The sequence below is a fragment of the Microtus ochrogaster genome, chromosome 1 (genome assembly GCF_000317375.1).
Source record: "Microtus ochrogaster isolate Prairie Vole_2 chromosome 1, MicOch1.0, whole genome shotgun sequence".
Taxonomy (NCBI): domain Eukaryota; kingdom Metazoa; phylum Chordata; class Mammalia; order Rodentia; family Cricetidae; genus Microtus; species Microtus ochrogaster.
Genome location: NC_022009.1, coordinates 19,291,122 through 19,306,334, shown reverse-complemented (window position 1 = coordinate 19,306,334; position 15,213 = coordinate 19,291,122). Strand labels below are relative to the sequence as shown.

At 39.3% G+C, this 15,213-nt stretch overlaps 1 protein-coding gene and 1 long non-coding RNA gene across 3 annotated transcripts in view; one reads left to right on the top strand and one right to left on the bottom strand.

Annotated features, from left to right (window-relative positions):
* LOC113456068 overlaps nt 1-9,883 on the bottom strand; it is a 47,097-nt gene extending 37,214 nt beyond the window's left edge. Inside the window, exon 1 of one of the 2 annotated variants that reach the window (XR_003376932.1) lies at nt 9,783-9,883. This is a non-coding gene — a long non-coding RNA (uncharacterized LOC113456068). Of the gene's footprint in view, nt 1-3,008; nt 3,089-9,782 lie in introns of those variants that run through there. The other variant, XR_003376933.1, reaches the window with a different exon arrangement.
* Nucleotides 9,884-9,909: 26 nt separating this feature from the next.
* Nucleotides 9,910-15,213, top strand: part of Synj2bp (synaptojanin 2 binding protein) — a 32,029-nt gene continuing 26,725 nt past the window's right edge. The window contains exon 1 of the mRNA XM_005343293.2: nt 9,910-10,093. Coding sequence (XP_005343350.1) covers nt 10,030-10,093 — 64 coding nt within the window. The 5' untranslated portion in view covers nt 9,910-10,029. The remainder of the gene's footprint in view (nt 10,094-15,213) is intronic.

Sequence of the window (15,213 nt, the reverse complement as noted above, 5' to 3'; positions counted from 1 at the left end):
TCCTCCTCCTTCTCCTCCTCCTCCTCCTCCTTCTTCTTCTTTCTTTTCTCCTTCTCCTTTTTCTTTTATTCTTCTCCTTCTCCCTTTTTTTTTGCTGTTAAATCAAGCTTCCCACAAAGTCTCAGAGAATGGACACAATGTAAACAAGTTCTTTGCCAAAATGAAATATGCATGAGCTCTAGGTCCTTCATTTCTGCCTGACATGTCATCATTGTCTTTGCTTTCTGCCTTCCAGTCAGCATTCTTTGGAGCCCTCAGTAGAACTGGTCCCCCACCTCTACTACTTCTAGGCATTCTGTAGTTTGCTTTCCCAGATCTTTCCACACGGTGCTCTTAAATGAATTGCAAATGCTCCAAACCACCTGTTATGTTTAGTCTTGGCAAGAACACACACTTCACAGCAATTTTCTCTGTTATATTTCTGTGTATGTATCAAAATACCGGCAACAAAAAGCAGTGAACAATGCTTTGCTTTTGGCTCATTGCTTTAGGTGACTTATCTAGCAATTGTTTGTTTCCATTATTTCTTGGCCCAGGGCAAAGCAGAGCAACATGGTGGGGAGCATGTGGAGGAAAGCACATCACCTCCTTGTGGCTGGAAGCAAAGGGAGAGGAAGGGGAGGAGGCTGGAGATCTCAATATGCTCTTCAGGGAAAGCCCTCAAAGGCATATGTCTTCCTTTTGGTGCCACTTTCTAAAGGCTCTATCTTCCAACTAGGCCAGAGACAGGTAAGGTAACTAAGTCTTTCATCACATGCCCTTTGTGAGACAGGCTCCAAACCATAACAAGTCTTCAAGTCAAGAACAATTTCCTAGGTGCCTTGTTAGTGCAATAGGTAGCACATCAGTGTCTCATAAGATCAACTGTAGTCCAGGTTTAGATCATTTGTGAGAGTGTCCTACTACAAAAGCCAGAGTCTCTGCATTTCTTCACCTCTGAGGCCCCACTATCATTGCACTGAACTCCCACACTGGTAGTTCCTCAATCTATGGCCAAACTGCTACAGTGCCCTGCCTTTGGGATCATGCCAACTACCACATACTTCAGCCTCCTCCACTATGGAAACAGATGGCCATTAGAGCCTATCTATGTTTCAACAACATGGCACTGTTATGGGTATCTGACATGAGCCAAGATGGCTACTGCTGTACTTTAAGAGGTTCTAAATCAGCACAAAATCAGATCACATCTGGGCCTTGAGGCTTTTGCCAGCCTGCCTATGTGTGTCTTTAGGCAGGTGTGTCCATCTTCATCCAGCCTGTGTGCTTCCCTGTATGCGTACCTATGTCTGGGTGCTGCCAGTGTGTGTTTGTGCATGCCTAGTGCCTGCCAGCAGCTGTCTGCCTACTCGCAAATGTACTTGAAAGGAAAATATACCTCTTATACCTGAAGTTCCTAAAAATCTCTTCAATCTCCTGGTCTTCAGTGACTTTCCTACTTTTCTGGCAGCAGAGTTTGTACTTTAAAGGCCTCGTAAAAAGTTACAGTGCCTCAAACCTGGCTACAGCAGAACCTGCACAATCTTGACAACTGAGCTCACAAAGCATCCTGCCCTCTGATAAGGAATGTAGTGTTTCTGGCCAAAGAAAAAGCCAAAGGGAAGCCCATGGGACATGTGGTGTGACTCCCTGACATACGAAGTGACCTAGAGGCCTGCTCAGGGGGTAGCCAGATTTCAGCTGTCAGGCCAGCCCACAGCACCAGTGGCAACTGGTGTCTGGAAGGGAATGGCACCATGGACTCCAGCCATACAAATTCCAAAGTTCGTATACTAAACTGTAACCCCCAGTTGGTCCTGCCTCAAAGCAATGTCCTAGACATTGTTGACTCCCCATGGGAAGCTTTATTTTCTCTAAGGTGTGGAAGGAGGATGGGGGAGGTGGAGGAAATAGGAGAAGGGGAGGGAGTAGGAACTGGAAATGATATGTAAAATGAGAAAAAAAAAGTATTTTTTTAAAAAAAAGTCTCTAAAGAGACAGTAAAAGCAATATTTAAAAAGCCACGAAAGATGGAAAATACACAGAGTCTGGATTATGTATATTATTGTGATTTCTTTAAAATTTTTGACTGATAATGAGCTAACTCTAGAGAGACATTTGATTGTGGGGGCTGCTAAGCTAAACCAACATATCTTGACTTCAAAATTTGAGTCTAAGGATATGTTACTTTGGAAAAGAGGTTCTGATTTTCCCCAGAGTATGAGAACCTGTGAATGAATTCCATATTAACGTGGCTTGATGGACCAAGACTCCCCGAAATGTCTCTGTGAATCCTAAAGGTACGTCATCCAACAAATAGCAGGAAGCATTTTGGAGAAAACTATGCCCAAGTTCCCAAAATGATTGCTCTAAATGTTTGTTTTCATTTAAATGGGGTTGATTATAAGTGGTTAATGGCCACCATCAATTGCTAAAAAAAGGGGGGACAATATGATATAGAAATGGGTATTTTACATTGGTATGGACTTTGGATCATTAATACAAATTTCAGGTCAATTTTGTTATATGTATATTTTCTACTCCTGTTTAAGGTATTATGTTAATACAGCTTATTTAAAAATGTAATGTATAATTAAAAATTACAGATTAATAATACTTATTTATAATAGTCAAACTTGTAGTCATGCTAGTTAATTTTCTAGATATACAGAGTTATATTTCAACTAGATATAAAATTATTAATTATTTATGAATGAAATTATTTATTAATGAAATCACAAGTCAAATTTTCCAAATATAGGGAAATAGAAGCCTATCCAGACACAAGAGACACACAGAACATAGACCAATAAAGGCAAGAAAAAAACTGTATTGCAGTCAAAATAGTAAATGCACAGTGTAATTGCTCCCAAATAAATACACTGAGATTTATCCTTACTTCTGAATGCCAAGCCTTATCTTGGCTTCTTTCTACCCAGCTTTTCTAACTTAAATTATCCCCTTTTCTTTATGTTTTGCTCTGGGATTTTTGCCTGTCTTTATTCTATATATCTTTCTTTCTTACTTACTCCAGGGTTGGTTGTGAGGCTGTGGCTGTGTGGCTGGCTCTTGGCTCCTCCTCTCATTCTCCTTTTCTCACTCCTCTCTCCTTTTTTTCAAGATTTCTCCTATAGACCCAGCAGAGATTATAGTGCCTTTACTGCTGATGAAATAAAAAAGTTATGGAAAGACAATGAACCCTGGCAAAGGACTTGTGCTAATTTTTGGGGAGAAATTAATAGCAATTTTCCCAAAAGCAATAGATTTAACCTTATAAAGAGAACTTCTTGGATTCTTCCCCAAATTGTACATAATGCACCAATAACTGGAGCCCGTTTATACTGATGCTAATAAATCAGGGAAGAGAGGTTACAAATCAGAAGAATTAAGTAAGGTGGAACAAAGCTCCTATAATTCTGTCCAGAAGGCAGAATTACATGCTATTCTTATGGTACTAAGGGATTTTAAAGAACCTCTCAATATAGTTACTGATTCACAATATGCAGAAAGAGTTGTCTTGCATATTGAAACTGCTGAATTTATACCAGATGATACAGAATTAACTTCATTATTCATCCAGGTGCAAGACATAATCAGAAATAGGCTTTGTTCTATATACATAACACACATCTGATCCCATACAGGTCTGCCAGGTCCTCTAGCAAAGGTAATGCAGAAATTGATCAATTATTGATTAGAAGCATGTTGCAGATGCCTCAGAATTCATAAAAAACATCATGTCAATAGCAAAGTTTTAAAGAAGGAGTTTTCTATTACATAGCAACAAGCTAAGGAGATTATACAGAGATGTCCTACTTGCTCTTTCTATAACCAAACACCATTGCCTGCAGGGAGTAACCCAAAGGGTACTCAAAGAAATGAGATCTGGCAGATGGATGTTTCCCACTTTATGGAATTTGGTAAATTAAATATGTACACCACACCATAGACATGTATTCAGGTTTTCAATGGGCAACTGCCTTGAGCTCAGAAAAGGCTGATTCAGTAATCACACATTTATTAGAAGTTATGGCTATCATGGGCATTCCTGCACAAATAAAGACAGACAATGGTCCAGCATATCTAAAAGATGATACTTTTTTGCCTATTACAATATAAAGCACATTACAGGTATACCAAATAATCCTACAGGTCAGGCAGTTATAGAAAGGTCAAATCATACTATAAAGGATATGCTGTACAAACAAAAAGGGATGGAAAATATCCCCCCAAATAGATTGCATAATGCCTTATTTACCTTAAATTTTTCAACGCTAATGACAAAGGACCAACAGCAGCAGAGAGGCATTGGGTTATAAAAAAAAATTCTAAATTTAATCTACCAATGTATTTCAAGAATGTGTTGACCTCACATGGAAACCAGGAGATGTGCTACACTAGGGAAGGGGTTTTGTCTTATTTCCACAGGAAAAGAAAAACTATGGATACCATCAAAATTAATAAAGATTTGCTGTAAAAAGGAGAAACCTCTTTTAAAAAATGACAGCTCATACTACAACATGCAGGTGGTAAGGAAACCATATAGTGTTGGGGCAGGGTTCTGATCTTATCTTTACAGAAAAATACACATCATCAAAAATTCAAGAAACCCTGGATGTTTGAATGCTAACAAAAGGAAAAATACCCACTAAGGATCATCTAGAAAAAGGAATATGGATTATGAGGCCAAGTACTGGTGTTTTTGGTGTTGGAGAACAGCTCTATACTTCTCTAAATCCAAGTGTGTTGTTAAAAAGAACATTCTCTGATATGGGACAGAAGGAAGACTTTAGGAAAATTTTCACTTTCCCCATGTCTATATTGTCTATATCCTATATAGGATATAGGAGTTGTTGATTATTACTTGTATTAGATAGAGGGTTGGGGTAAAAACTATGTTTGTCTTTAGAAAAAGGGATAAAAATAGTGGGTAATAGCATGAATACTTGTGAGATATTATTTTTGGATAATTTACATTGGTATAGTTTTTGTATATTGATACAAGTTCAAATTATATTTGTTATTTTTGTTTATTTGTGCACCTATTCAAAGTTATTCTGTCAGATTGTATATATACATGTTTCTACCTCTGTTTAGGACATTTTGTATATTGATAAAACTTTTAGTATATATTTTCATATTGCATTATATATTACTCCTACTTCTGATCAAGATATTATACATTGTTTACATTTTGAGGTCATTGTTCTCATTTGTTGCATATCTGTTTACAGATTATTGAATATTTTGACATAATGTTTTAGTCTTTAACTTATACAGGTATTAAATATTATAGGTCAATAGTTGTTCATGTTTGTTGTGCATACAGCCAGATCAATTAGGTTATTTTGATACATAGAGATTGTATTCTGTCTAGATAGGTAATCTTCAACCACTTCAAGGATCTGTAGAACATGGCATTTAAATAACTTAGAGTTCTGCTGACATGAGACATGATTGCTTCTGACAGCACTAATCTACTCCCAAGAGAATGTTGAGCACCAAAGATACTCCACTCAGAGTTTCTTTTCTTCTTGGCACAATTAGCCTTTGGGCAAGGAACTACCCATTCTTCAATCATGGACAAAGTACATGGTATCTGGAAATGGATAAGCAGCACACAAGAAAAAAGACTGTCAAATCTTGCCAAGACAGGGTAATATGGTTCTGAAAATTTTTCTGCCTCTAAAAATGGTCTGTCAGTTTTGCTAGGCCTTAGCCAAAGTTGGTTGCTTCAATGTTGCAAATGAGACTTTGGGTGATTGCTCAGACAATTAGATAGCTAATTGTCTCTGTCATATATTGCTCTCTTTGGAAGCTGCTTGATTGTACTTTCTGCCTGCTCAAAGTAATAGTATCTCCCTTCTCAGACCTTCAATGGGGTTGAAGATTAGATAGTTGTAGTTACTGTCCTCTTATTATCTAGCCAAGCCATTTCCTATACAAGACTTAGACTCCCTAGGATAGAATGTTTATTAAAACATTTAACATATGTTCCTTGCTTAATGTTGTTTATGCTGGTTGTAATTCTAATTATACTTGATATCTGTTCCTATTGTATATAGTTTTGTATTGGGTTTGGAAATCTCTTATTTAAATAAAAGGGGGAGGTGCTGTGAGTTCTAGGACAGCCAGAGCTACACAGAGCAACTTCATCTGAAGAAAAACAAACAAACGAACCCTAAAACCAAAATACATAAACCATTTTAACCATGTTGGACCATGATTGTTAAGAACACAGCCCATAGCCAGGCTGTGGTAGCACATGCCTTTAATCCCAGCACTTGCGAGATAGAGGCAGGCAGATTTCTGTGAGTTTGAGGCCAACCTGGTCTACAAGAACTAGTTCCTGGAGAGGCTCCAAAGCTACAGAGAAACCCTATGTCAAAAAACCAAAATAATAATAATAATAATATAATAACACAGTCCAACAACCTAGGAATTGGGACTGAATGTGGGATAGAAGGATAGAAAAATCTGGCTCCCCAGAGGGCCTGCTCATTAGCCTTGGCCCACCTCTATTTAGAGTTCCTAATTATGAGAGAACCAGAATTATACTTGCCTATAGAATTCGGTGTATACCCCTGTGCTAGGCTTCCTTCGTGATCTGTCTGTGGCACATTTTGCCAGTGTCATCATGCAGACTCTATGTTTCATTCTCTAGTCTGCAATTTAAATGCTCCTGTCATTCCTGACGCCATTCTTTTCTCTGAATACGAGCTCCTGTTTCCTATTTTTGGCCTTCTTACATATAAAACTTTCTCATTTAAACACTTTACTTCGGGGCTGGAGAGATGGCTCAGAGGTTAAGAGCATTGCATGCTCTTCCAAAGGTCCTGAGTTCAATTCCCAGCAACCACATAGTGGTTACATACAGCCATCTGTAATGGGGTCTGGTACCCTCTTCTGTCGTGCAGGCATACACACAGACAGAATATTGTATACATAATAAATATTAAAAAGATGTTCTGCTCTAAAAAAAATCTGAGTTGTCATTTAAATTAATTAAAATTAAAATGCCCATTGGTGGCTACTGTATTCTGTATTGGATTGTCAGTGTAGGTCTTCTTGGACCAGAGTCAACACTTTACTTCATTAGGGAATAAAGGCAAGTTACACACCCACCTGCCACTCCACATTTTACTACCATTTCTTCTTCTTTCTTTTTTTCTTTCTTTCTTTCTTTTTTTTTTGTTTTTTTTGAGACAGGGTTTCTCTGTAGCTTTGGTGCCCGTCCCAGAACTAGCTCTTGTAGACCCGGCTGGCCTCGAACTCCCAGAGATCCACCTGCCTCTGCCTCCTGAGTGCTGGGATTAAAGGCGTGCGCCAGCACCGCCTGGCTTTTACTACCATTTCTTGAACTCATTTAGTGACTTTTCTTTTACTTCCTTATGTGTTTCCTTTGAAGATGTGTGCTCAGATAAAAAGAGCGATATTCTCAGTACAGAATTATGGTTTAATCCCAGTCTGCAAGAAACATTGTGGGATCTTTATTCTTTGCTTTCCAAACCTCCTCATTAGTAACTTCTTGATTTCTTTTTTCTTTTCAAAAAATATTTTTATTGATTCCTTGAGAATTTCAGAGAATTTTGATCCTTTCCCCATTTCTAGTTGACCTCTTATCTTTTGGCATCCCAGTATCATTTATTTGTATTTTCCCCCAATTTTAATTGCCTCGTGATCATTTTATTCCCTTATCCTACCAAAGTATGTGGAGGAATGTTACAAGTATGGCACTCAATCTGATTGAGCTTTAAGTATAAACATAATTTTTAAATTTTCAATTTAGAGCTGGGCAGTGGTGGTACATGCCATTAATCCCAGCACCCAGGAGGAAAAGGCAGGAGGATCTCTGAGTTTGAGGCCCATCTGCCCTATGAACTAAGTTCCAGGTCAGCCAGAGATACCCAGAGACACCCTGTCTTGTAAAACCACGCCCCACCAAAAATAAAACAAAACAGCCACCCCTATACAAATGAAAAAAAATTTCACTTCATTGACTCATTTAAACAGAGTTTAAGAAGCTATTATCACTTCCTTTTAGAGGTGGAGAAACAGTTTGGAAATGTTAGATTATTTCTCTAAGCCAGACAAGTAGAAGAGATGAAATTGAAAGCTGAGGTCAGCATGGTTGGCATCATCGTCTGCTTTCTTCCCATACTTCATGTTCAGTTTGGGTGAACAAATTAGAGGTCTTCATGTCAATGTTTGGGAGCAGAGGTAAAATAGGTACAGATCCCCAATGTCACCCTCTGCAAACTCAAGGGTTCCCTAGAATTTTAAGGGGCCAAACCAGTATTCATGACTGATGATGATGATGAAAACCAATTTCAAGGATAGTCAGTACAATAGCAGAGTTGACAGTTTTACTCAAGATATTTTAATTCAGGCTTATGATGAGGAAATAACACACTCAGAAGTAAATAAGGCACAGTGAAGAATACGTCTACGGGCTTCTCAATAACGTGTGCTCATTGCTTCTGCAGTAGTCATAGATGAGATTTATGTGGAGTTTGAAGTTATCTTACTACTATGTGGCTGTAGAGGGGTAACTGACAGGAATACAATTGACAGAGTAGGGGTGTAGTCCTACAAACATAAAGGAGGGTAGGATATGCTTCTGTAGACAAAGTTACATTTAGTTTGAGATTCTCAGGCAATTTCTAGACAAAGGAATGAGGCCGTGCCCTGGGCAAAATACATTGGGGTCTTAAGCTTAGACCATTGCCAATTTTACATACAATATTTATGCAGAAAAGAAACATTAACTATATGTCAGCAACCTTTGCAGCAAATGTTGTTAATTGTGATAGAATCCTTGGAGAGCTGGTAAGAGGTTTTCATCAGACCCTGAGATGATGCTCCTTCTCCTCCCATGTCTCATGGGTTCCTTGTCTTCCCACCCTGACTCATTCCCATAGAATCCACCTCTGACTTGCTTTTTTAATAAGCAGCAGTTGCTGGCTTGATTTTTAGCTGTAAGTTTGAATACCTTTATGCTGACTATGCTTTCTTCAATTCTCTAACCCTCTTGTCTGTCACCCTACGCATTTCCTGGTTCCTAAGGCTTTTATAGTTTTGATCCCTGAAAGTTCCTTCAACCTCTGTTTGGAATGTCCTATCCTAAAAGTCAAGATGGCCGGTAAAGTCACATCTTAAGTCCTGCAATCATCTTGTCAAAAAGAAATGACATTTCCCCTTCCCCTTTTTGGAGGATTTTTCTTGAGCAAGCCTATAATTTAATTATCCTTTCTCTGTATCTTTGTATGTATACACATTTCTTAAGTTAGATAAGCCTGCCACCAGACACAACCCAGGAATATATACACCTTTTTGGAAGTTAAGTAAGCATCTTGTCAGTTATAATCCAGAGAATCTTTTCCTTAAGGTCCTGGGAAACAAGACCTGTGATGTAAATTTCAAAAAAGATGGTGCCCCTATTTTCCTGCCACGTGTGTTAACGTAGGTGCCTTGTTTTAATCAGTGAACACTTGCTTGACAGAGAGATAGAGAAGCTGTATCTTTCCCCCATGGGGCATGGATGTATTGGACTGTGCCTAAATCATACAAATGGTACCAATTTCTTGCCCAAATATGTTCGCCTGCTATGCCTTTCCCAGTGTGGCTTGAGGCTCATAAGATTGAAATCCTCCCTTCTGTTCCTATTTTACATTTGTGGATACTTTGAGATTTTATTTAAAATATCAACAGTATCAATCTAATTATATGACCCATAACTTTATTACCCTCTCTCTCCGTGCCTTCCTTCCCACATGCTTTCCCACCGTAGGCGAGCGTTGTACCTTATCCATGGCATCTCAGTATCTATCTGCCTTGGGAATCGGGCGAGGTAACGGAAAACGCCGGTGGGTGCGGAGAACCACCACTCCCAGCATCCTCCGCGCTCCCCGTGCCCGCGGTTTCCTTTTCCGGTCTGGCGGCTGAGGAAACTGTAAACGCTATGCTGGGGACGCGGCGCGGAGCTTGATTCACCTTCACCTGCGCCGGGCACCAGCTGACCCCGGGCTTCCGCCCGGAGAGCAATCAGCCATGAACGGACGTGTGGATTATTTAGTCACGGAGGAAGAGATCAACCTGACCAGAGGACCCTCGGGTAGGCGCGGTAGCGCGGGACGTGGAGGGAGTCATTGCTGAGCTCGTTGGTTTTGCGGAGCCGGGTGTACCTGGCTGGAGAGCAGGCCGGCCCGACCGAGGCGCTTCCACGAACGCTGTCGGGCACGAAGAGTCCCTTGGCATCCTTTGTTAGCTAGATAACGGCCACAACCCAGTCGAGTTATCACAGCCATTTATGGCCAGGAAAGGCTTTTTCCCCCCTGCTGGCATCAATAGAAAAGTCTAGAAAAACGCCCCGTTTAGTCAGCCTATAGTAGACGCCACATCCGTTATTCAGTTGCCCGCCTCATCCTTGTTTCTCTGAGCGCCCGTTCAGGTAAAAACGAGAGCAATAAACGGCGTAGTTTTCAGAGTGCACAGCAATTTCCCGGGTGCTAGGGTCCCTGTCTGCACTTCTGGCAAATTAATTTACAGTGTCAACTGGAATTCTAAAGCAGGAGGAGACCTGTTACAGAAGTTTCCAGACCTAGTGCCATCCCAGAATTACTTGGACCTTTTTATTTTTTTACCTTTTTTTATAAACAAATTAAAATGAAAATGCTATTTTCTAGCTCCATTAGGATTTGGATTCGGTATGGATTAAACAATTTTTAAAACACTTCATACGATTCTGACAGGAAAATTGCCACTCAGTCTTCCCCTGCCATCTCCCTCGTTGATTCTCATGGTTGGCCTGGCCTTTGACGTCACCCCATAGTGCCACTGTCTCCCTTGGACCTTGTTGTTTTCTTTATGGCTGTCACATTTTAGGTTTAGGGTTAACCACTTATGGCCAGGTTTTTATCCAACACCTTACCAGCTGGGGTTTTTTGTTGTTGTTGGGTTTTTTTTGTTTGTTTGTTTGCGCGGTTGGTTTTAATTTATTGACAGAGAAATTTAACTGATGGGTGCTATAGTTTCTTCTCTGTAGAATGGAGATGGTTATGAAATACAGTGTTTCACACATCCCATGTGTTAGGTTGAAGCCAGCGACTCCCTGGAAAATACTTGAAACATCATCTTGACATATGGTTAGCAATGTGTATTGGCGACTATTGTTATCACTAGTGAATGAATGACTAGATTGACCCCTGTATGTTCTGATAAATATTGTATTCCAAGAGTTGAATAAATCCTTGGTTACTGTGAATTTCCATTCTATTTAGAATAGCCTGCCAACTTTTCTCATCTAGAAGTTTGCAATAGCGTAACCACTGCTGATAGATTATTCTGTATAAAGCACAACTTTCAGAATTAGTCATGACTTTTTGTCTTCCTGGTATTGGAAATTGGAAGTTGGCCGTTTTTATAGGAGTAACTCATTGCTAATCTTTATGGTTTATGCAGAAGCTCTGTCCTGGTTGATATTTTTTTTTTTTTTTTTTTGCCAACTTGGCAGAAGCTAGAGTTATCTGAGTAGAGGAGCCTCAGCCTCAGTTGAGAAAATGCCTCCATCAGATTGTCTGTAGGCAAGCCTGTGGGGTATTTTCTTGATTGAGGATTGATGTGGGAGGGTCCAGCTCATTGTGGGCAGTGCTACCCTGGGCAAGTGGTCCTGGATTGTAAGAAAGCAGCCTGAGCAAGTCCTGAGGAGCAAGCCAGTCAGCAGCATGACTTCAGTTCCTGCCTCCAGGCTCCTACCTTGAGTTCCTGCCCTGACTTCTCTTCTTGGTGGACTGTTACCTGAAAGAATAAGATTAAATATGTCCTCTCACCCCCTAGTTTCTTGTGTCACCGTGTTTTGTCACAGCAATAGAAACCTAAGATACACTCAGAAACTTTCACTCAAAGGCTTTTCAATATGTCTTGTATTTAATTTTCTTATTTTATACAATTCTTTTCTCAATATTTATTGACTTTTAAGACTAATATGGTAGGTACTGCCTATAGTTTAGGATGGGTCTTTCCACTTGAAATAACCTGATCAAGAAGATCCCTTATTTGTTTGTTCATGGCTAATCTATTAGTTGATTCTAGATCCAGTAAAATTGAAAACCAAGATTAGCCATCATAGTGATGTGAATCGTTGAACTTTCTAGGAAAAAGTAATTACAAAGTTAGGATTGAGTTTGGTAAAAACAATCATTGGAAGTTTATTGGTTCAGTAAATAAGGAAAGGTACCAAGTTCCTGCTTAGCATTTCCCAGAGCTAGCTCCTGATCTGTGGCACTGTTTGTTGTTCGCAGTCTTCATGGTGACATCTTGAAGATACACAGGGAAGAAGTCAGCAATTACCACTAAAATCCGGGTAATTTTGGTAGTACCATAGAAGTCTTTCTTTCTACAGGAGAAATATGAGAAGCCTCTGATTCTCAGTATACAGTTCTGCTTATAGGCAGCATTGTCTGGTTTAGCTGGGTTAATGTGTGTATGATTACTTCTTTGTGCCAGAATAGTGTCAGACAAGAATCTTGGATATTTGCAGCTTTGTAAAGCAAATGAACCTACTGAAAAAGCAGACAAACAAACCCACAATCATGGGAAAACCACAACAATAAAATGAGTGTCTAAGGAGTGAAAAGGAAATGGTGTGTAGTGTGGCCTTTGCCCTGTGCTTACTTCCTTATCATTGTAAGGAATGTCGTGGCAGTCTTTGATTTCAGAAGGCTGTTCCTCTTTTGTTCTTGGGCTCATTCCTCATGTTATTTTAAATAATTTATGTCATTTAAAAAAAGACTTAAAAATTTTTATCTACATGAGTGCTTTCCCTGCATTAGTATGTATACCATGTGTGTGCCTGATATTCATAGAAACCAGAGGAGGGTGCTAAAAACCCTGGAACTAGAATTACAGTGATTGTGAGCTATATGAGTAGGTAGTGGGAAATGAACCCAGGTCCTCTGCAAGAGCAGCAAATGCTTTTAACTGCAGAGCTATCTCTCTGTGCCAGTTTTTGATTAGCTAGTGATCTAAATAATTGTCGAAGGCAGTAGTCATCATCTCAAATATGTTCAAAGGTTGAACAGTTCTTTTATCCTTTAAGTACAACTTTGTTGTACTTGAAGGCTTTTACTTTTTCCTATATCAAATTTAGAGATCTTAAAGTTGTCAAGGTTTATTACTTTAAACAGTATGATAAGACTAATCTAATTTTTATTCTCTGTACCAGAGATTGAGCACAAAGGTTCTACTGCAACTGAGTAATAGAGGCTTCCAGTATTCCTACATAAGGGCTCAGTGGGTTTCAGCAAGTTACTCCCAATCTGCCATCTTTAGAGAGGGAAGAAGAGACACTCCAATTCCTTACAGTCTTCAGAGGCCTTTCAAAGGAAGGAATAGATAGTTAACACAACACTTTCATAAAGAATAATTAAGGAAGTACCTTTCTGGAAGAGTGATAATTACTATGTATTTTGTACTTGTATTTTATATTTTGCCCTGGCTAAATGAGTCTCTATTTATAGTCACATAGGCTTATTTAGTTCTTATAGAACCCTTTAGTGGTAGGTATTTAATCTACACTATTTGAGGAGTTATCTGAGGGAAGTTGAAGACTTGCCCAAGATCTAAGGCCAGTAAGATTCAGAAGATTCTACTCTCTAGGTCTGTTCAGTCTACTGTACTAGATATTTCCTCCTATCACAGTACCTAAGAAGTTGGTTGCTAACCTTTCCCCTGGCCTTTATTTTGCTATAGCATGCCTTATTTCCTAGACAGATTTGATGTGTGCAAAAAGGATTAGAAAATCTGCTGTGGAAAGTTCTTAGATTTTCTGTTGGTAGATCTGCAGGCGTATCAAGGTGAGAACCTGAAAATAGAACAGTACATCTGAGCACATTACATCTGAGTACTTACGATTTTTTAGTCATGTTCTTCCCCTAACCATTGTCTGCAATTGTTGCTAAGTTTCCTGATTTGTTCCTTTCTGCATCTGATAAATAGACTGGAGACCATAGTGCTATATCTTTGCTCTGTTTTCTCTGGCTATAGGAAGTTTAGCCATTATGGAATTTACAGTACAATAGAGACATAGTATTCACATGCAGAGGGTTAAATCTCATTGCATAGGTTCATGTGGTTAAAGACTGAGAGTATGTATGTAGCAAGAAGGCAAAGAAAGTGGGATGCCTGGAAGAGCATGTCAGCCTGACCATGTGTTGTTTTTCCCATTACAGCAAAATACCAACAGAAACAATTTAAGGAAGGAAGGGTATATTTTGGTTTATAGTTTGAGGGCAGCGTCCACCATGGCAGGAAAGGCCCAACAGCAGGAACTTGAGGTAGCTGGTCACACTCCCTCACAGTGAGGAGGGAGAGAGAGGAGTACCAGTGTTCTGCTCATTTCCCCCTTTTTGTTCAGTCTAGATCCCAGGCTACAGAGTGGTTCTTCCTCCGTTCAGAAAAAGTCTTCCTTTTTATTAAGGTTTCCAGGAATACTCTCATAAATATGGTCAGAAGTTTGCTTCTAATGTGATTTTTAAGTACAGTCAACAGTAGTTAAGTTAAACCACCCCAGACTCCATACAGGAAAAGGTCAAAAGATGGAGCTATGGGCCCTTCTTATAGTTTAAAGAGGGTTAAACTTGGTGGCTTTAAAGAAAGGACAGGTTATAGTGCCAGGATCGGGGCAAAGATAGCTTTAGCCATAATAACAAAGAGAAATTAAAAATATGTATTTCTAAGAGATGAGTGAATAAACCAGTCTGGATATAGAAGAAGTTTTGCTTAGGGGATTTAAGGGAGAAGTTGCTAAGGTAAGCAGAGATTGAATTGTAGAGAATATTCAGTGTAACTGAGGAATCAACCTTTCCCTTAGACTCCATCTTAATACTTTCCTCTTCTTATTCACTGGATAAGACAGCCTAAGAGAATCATCTCTGAAAGTTTTCTTAACCCAGGCTAGAAGCCACCTTATTAGCAATATTTTATGAGTTGTAGATCATCTTCCATGTATTACTGAAGCCCCTGTTCAATAAGGAACAAGTATAATGGCTACTTCCATTTTACAGATGATGAAACCTTGACTTCTATTGTCACATGGCTCTCTGAGGGCAGATTTGGACTGTGAATTAAAATCCAGACAATACTTTAGGCTGGGCAATTATTACTTTTTGGGGGGGGGCAGGGGGGTTGTATTTTGCCTCTGTACTTACTCTGAAGCATTCTTTTTTTTTTTTTTTT